The sequence below is a fragment of the Cetorhinus maximus genome, chromosome 15 (genome assembly GCF_964194155.1).
Source record: "Cetorhinus maximus chromosome 15, sCetMax3.hap1.1, whole genome shotgun sequence".
In the NCBI taxonomy this organism is placed as follows: domain Eukaryota; kingdom Metazoa; phylum Chordata; class Chondrichthyes; order Lamniformes; family Cetorhinidae; genus Cetorhinus; species Cetorhinus maximus.
This window is the reverse complement of record NC_135893.1, coordinates 26,149,980-26,155,747: the sequence shown is the minus strand read 5'-3', so window position 1 is coordinate 26,155,747 and position 5,768 is coordinate 26,149,980. Positions and strand designations below refer to the sequence as shown.

General features: G+C 42.6%; 1 protein-coding gene across 1 annotated transcript; it reads left to right on the top strand.

The window, feature by feature from the left end:
- The first annotated feature begins 319 nt into the window (after positions 1-319).
- klhdc7a (kelch domain containing 7A) lies at positions 320-3,573 on the top strand. The gene has a single exon (XM_078558177.1). The coding sequence runs from the start codon at positions 454-456 to the stop codon at positions 3,337-3,339; it is 2,886 nt and encodes a 961-aa protein (XP_078414303.1). The 5' UTR covers positions 320-453; the 3' UTR covers positions 3,340-3,573.
- Positions 3,574-5,768: the final 2,195 nt, after the last annotated feature.

Here is a 5,768-nt window from a genome sequence, read left to right as displayed (position 1 = left end):
CTATTGACAAACGTATCTAAATAAAGATCTTACATTATGTCCATCAGCTGGATCTCTCTCATTGCTTCCACAGTAGATCAACAGTGCTTTCTTAACACCCTCCCTCCCCATTTTATTACAGCCAACATATTTTCATTGCAGCCTTTCATTTTGACACGGTTACCAAGCAGCATGAACTCAGAGTTCCGAGAATTGTTCCTACAAGTTACTAATCAACAAAACTCCTCCTTGTCACATTAATTTAGCAGAGTGGAGACGGGGCCAGGCATACAGTGTCAGATTTCTCCTGTTGCCTAAAACAGGTGAAGGTCACCTTCCCAGTAACACGCGCATAAGGTGAGCTGGTTTGTGGCAGACCGACATTTGATAGCCGACCTATTTGTGAAAGAGTAGGTTTGCAGCAGGCATCAATGATTAAGTAGTTTACTGAGTCTTGGGGCATGACAGCTCACAATGGAGTTTGCGGGGAAAGCTATTGTGTCGGCTGCTTTGGTGGTCACCCTGACTTTAATATACAGGTACTATAAACTGAGAGCTGTCAATGCCCAAAGTCGAGTTCTGGAAAATTCAGGCAGTCAAGAGTTATCAGAGTCTGGGGAAAAGAACAACAAAGATACAGAGCAAGATATCCAGCCTTTGTTGAGTTTGCAAAGAGTGAGTGAGGAGGGAAGCATCGGTAACCAAACGAGGCACATTACTGTAAACCAGTGTTCCAAGGAACCTGACCTGAAAACCCAGTCAGTGGATAAGACAGCTAATGTTCGTGACAAGGAAACAGAGAATCTCCAGGCCACAGATGAGCCGAACAACAGAAGAGGGATAGCCAAAAACAACCGGAAAAAGACAAAGGTCAGACGACTCGGTTTATCCAAGCCGGTGAGAAACCGCCTGGCCATGAAAGGGGTGACAGAGCGTCAATGTAAAGCTCCTGCTCTAAACACCGCGACAGCTTCAATTAATGGTGAGTGTGTTGTCAAAAACTTTCAAGCTGAGGAATGTGATAAACCGAATCTCAACAATAAAAGCTCTGAGTCAGCAAGGGCTGACAGAAAAAGCAGTGAAAACATTAGAATAGTCGCAAAGCAGGGTTGCTCAAACAACACCAGTTCTCAAACGCATTTTGAGCAAGAATTAGATGTTTGTGACAACAGGGAGTCTCAGCTAGATCAGAATAATTTTTCCTTTGATGTTCCGAGTGCTGGCGACGGCACAAGCAAAATAAGTCTGTCTGCAAATTTTATTGAGACTCCCCAAGATCATTTCATTTCACCTGCTTCTGATGCAAGTAAATGCATTCAGGATAAACCTGTGGAAAATCAGCCAACTGAACTCACAGAAAATGAGATGCTCAAGGGTTTCATCAACAGGCAGTACACAGCAGGAAGTCCTGGAGAATATAAGGATGTCTCCAGTGCCTGTAACATATACCCTGAAATCAAAATTCCAAGATCTAATACTCCATCTGTTCAATCTACATATCAAGTCAAACAAGAAAAGGCCAAAGCTGGCAATGGATCTGAAGGTGGGCTTAATGTTTTACAGTTATGTGTGGAAGTGAATCTATCTGATCACAAGATCATTTCAACTTCAGAAATGGCATCTGAAGGGAAAGAATATAGGGATAGAAGTAACACTTGTTCTATTACTCAAATTACAAAAGATCCAGCTTCTCTTGATGTCGACAACCTCAAAATCCCGGCTTTCCAGTACCAGGCAAGAGACCAGCCAAATATGTATTGTTCCTTGGATTCACATCCGGGCAATATAGTGCCCTCTCAGAGCATGACTGTCAAAACAAAAGTAGTTGACTCCTCTGAGTCTGACTCAAGTCCTCCTGACTATCCAAAGGCTTCCAACATTTCTTCTGAGGCACCTTCTTGTTCAACCAAGTCTGCCATCAAAACTATAATGGAGGAGAGAACAGTCCTCAGAAAAGACAGTATTTCAGCAATTGCAGACACCCCAGCATTTTTAATTGACTTCCACTCAGAAACCAGGGAGTGCTCACAGGGAGGTCACTCTAGTGAACTAAACTCTAGAGCTCCTTCTGTTGATGACCTTAGCTCCAGTTCTTTGGGCTCTCTGGTAGATTCATTGTATTTGTCCCAACCAGACCTCAGCAAGGAAACCCCAGTGGAAGTTGTTGCCAGAGCCAATTTTATTCAGATCCCTTTGAACAATCAATCAACTGTTGAAATCATGAAGTGCCGCTTGGATTTGGGGAATTGTTATGAGATTCTATGTGTTGCAAAGAAACACGATTTAAAGGATCTGCAAGATGTTGCTTATCAAGTCATGAGTGACAATTACTTACAGGTATTGAAGAAGCCGAACATTTATGGTCAACTTAAAGCAGATGAGCGAGAATTGATCCTGACGAGAAGGATGTATGGTAGAACGTACTTGATGGTAGCTGATGTGGATGTTCAAGAGAATGTCTGGGCTAAGACCACAGTTCAACCCAACACAGAGGGTCAATCCACTGCCAGGCCACAGAAACCTTCTCAAACCAATCACAAGCTTTATTATTACAAGGAAGAGAATGATTCTTGGTATCCATTAGTCAACATGGCGGTTGAATCAATCTCCAAAGATTGTGCATTGTGCACCATGTTTAATTACCTTTTCGTTGTGGCTGGTTGTCAGGGCTCTGGCAAAGAAATCAAATTTTCCAATAAAGTATTCTGCTACAATCCAGTTACTAACATTTGGAGTGAGATAAGTCCACTCAATCAAGCCAGGCCCAACTGTAAGCTTGTAGCTTTGGATGGGTATCTTTATGCAATTGGGGGAGAGTGTCTTTCCACAGTAGAGAGATATGATCCTAGAACAGACAAGTGGGTCTTCACTGCACCCCTACCACAAGGAACCTTTACTATAACGCACAAAGCTACTGTATGCAATGGGGAGATTTACGTGACCAGGGGCACCTTCTACTATCAGCTTCTCAAGTACAACGCCAGAGAGGATACATGGAATGTTTGCACCATGATGAGCAGGAAGGACAAGACCACCGACATAGCAGCAGTTAAAAACTTTATCTACAAATTTGAGATTAACCAGCATTATGGCGTCAGTGTGTACCGGTATCACATCATCACCAAAATTGGTGAAGAATGTGCCACCAAAAGGCTCTGCAAGCTGGCACCATTTCAATGTGTTGTCATGAATGACACTATTTATTGCATAAATAAGCAGTTCCTGATGCAATTTGTAGCTCACGAAGTATCGCCTTATTTTAGAGCAGAAGATGGCACTACCCTTCCTGGAGCGAAGGGAATCCTCTTTCCCTTTGTACTTACGCTGCCAGAAAGAGACTCATTACAGACTCAAGTGTAAACACCTCAGAGGGCCTGGTGTTTAAAATTTCTATTGAAAATCCTCACTTCAGATGAAAATAGTTTCTAAAACTGTTTGATATTGTTTGATGTTGGTGTACTCATAACATAATGTCTGATTCTCTTTCTCTCCTCCTATTCAAGGGATGTTTGCCTCTAGGAAAGTCTCTATCAGCCATTTAGATGAAACTATTCTAGTTGTGGATCTCTCTGCACTGCCACTCAAAGCCCCTCAGTAATTATGTCCCTAATCTATCCCAACCATCCCTAGGATTGAGCACAATCTTATGAAGAAATCTAGGTGAACAGTCAATGTTCACAATGCTGGGCATCACATATAGCTCAGTGGGTGAAAGGAATGAGTAGCTAAGTGTTGTATTCAAGGAAGGTTGATCCTCCGAGGGGTTGCCAGCTTCGGTGGGACTAGCACGTCCACTCCTTTGAGCAGTAATCATGAGTGAACACTGAATGAAATCAGGCTCAGCTGTAATGCCTCTTCTGGTCAAAGAGCCCTTGGTTGCTGACTTTCCATGCTTTGACAGCCAAGTTTTTTTCTATTCATTTGACAGGATGGGGGCATCACTGGCTAGGCCAGCATTTATTGGCCATCTCTAATCATCCTAGAGATGGCATTTAAGTGTCAACTCCATTATTGACAATCTGGAGTCACATGCAGGCCAGCAGATTTCCTTCCCTAAAGGACATTAATGAACCAGATGAGTTTTTACAACAATTGACAATGGTCATCATTAGACTTTTAATTCCAGATTTTTACTGAATTCAAACTCCACCATCTGCCATGGTGGGATTTAAACCCAGGTCCCCAGAGCATTATCCTGGGTCTCTGGACTGGTAATCCAGAAATAGATTCAAACCCACCCAGTGACAATACCGCTACACCACCTCCCCCTCCCCCTAGGGGTAGGTGTGATGTCAGAGATGCAAGCCCATATCCATGACAGCCTATCTCAAAGAAGGATCAATGTTTCCAGAAGACAGAGTAGGTTGAAGATTTTTTATTGCAGTAATTCACCAGGCTGCTTCGTATGATGCCCACTGCTAACTCCTCAATGGGGAGAAGGTGAACCAAGTGACAAAGGTCTTCTTGCCATAGAACAAACATGCCCCTTTTGTCTAAATACAGGCCAGCTCCATGGCTGAATGAGATCTGTGCAAATGTATAAGAGAGAAAGGGACAGGGAGAAAAACATAGTTTAAATGATTTTAAAAAGCTTATAAAGTACCCTTCAACCTTCATGTTAAGTTATGTCAAAATTTTATTGTCTGGCTTTATTACTATAAGGGGGGCTGGTTAGCTCAATTGGCTAGACGGCTAGTGTGTGAATCAGCTTAATGCCAACAGCACAGGGTTTGATTTTCCCATTCCAGCTGATCGGGTAGATTTGGAGCCTGCCTCCTTACCCTATCCGTAGCAAAAATCATGGCACTTTGCTATGGTTCAGCGAATAATCACCAAGGACCTACCTTCAGGCAGAGAACTGAAAGAGAGAAGTTTTAAACAATGTTTTATAGGCTACCACCTGTATTCAAGCTAATGCTTCAGGATCTAAATCCTACATACAATGCTTTACCGTATGAGGGTAATTTTAGACTGTGTTCCCAGTGCTCAGCTTCTCCAACCAGGAGTATGAACCTGGGCACAATGTCTCAGTTTTCTTCCATGCTGGGTCTGCAATATCAAGAGTCTGCATGTGCATCCCCCACAACTGCTCCACCATTTCAGATGGAAACTTTCAGGGAGCTTCGAAAAATGTTCAGAATCTCACCTCTCCTGCTCAAAGTGGCCTGCTTTCTACCTGTGAATATGTGGCAGAAGAATTTTAAATCAAATCTCCCACTCTGGGGGACAGCAGTGACAGATGGGGCATATCCTATACTTACTTCATAGACTCTGTTTTTTGACTGGGGAATGAAAGGGATGGGGTGGGAGGGTCACCTTACATGTATGTGTGTCAATATACATATAGAGGGGATTAGTCTTTTGTAAGTCTTTGTATCACAGTCCAAGGAAAGCTAATCTGCTATCTTGGGAATGCTTTCTTGGACAAACTGATCCTGACTTCTGTGCACCTTCGATCCTAACTGCTGACAGAACCTTAAAAATTACCCCATTAGATTTTCAATTAACCTTCATCGCCAGGAAGGCAAACACCCAAACTCAAACCAGGATGTCATTCCCCTGCCTGCTTTACCCTCTATTTGATTCTAACTTGGCAATCGGTGCCAATGCCAGTGTCAAACGGACACCAAATTCCAAATTGGACAGCCTGACAATGTGATATATGTTGTTAAAATTACCACTAGGTCTTATTAGCACGTATTCTCAATTATATTTAATAATATATATGCATTCAATCATCTAGTTTCATACTCAGCTTGTTATTTTAGTAAGCCTCACAATACACTGGA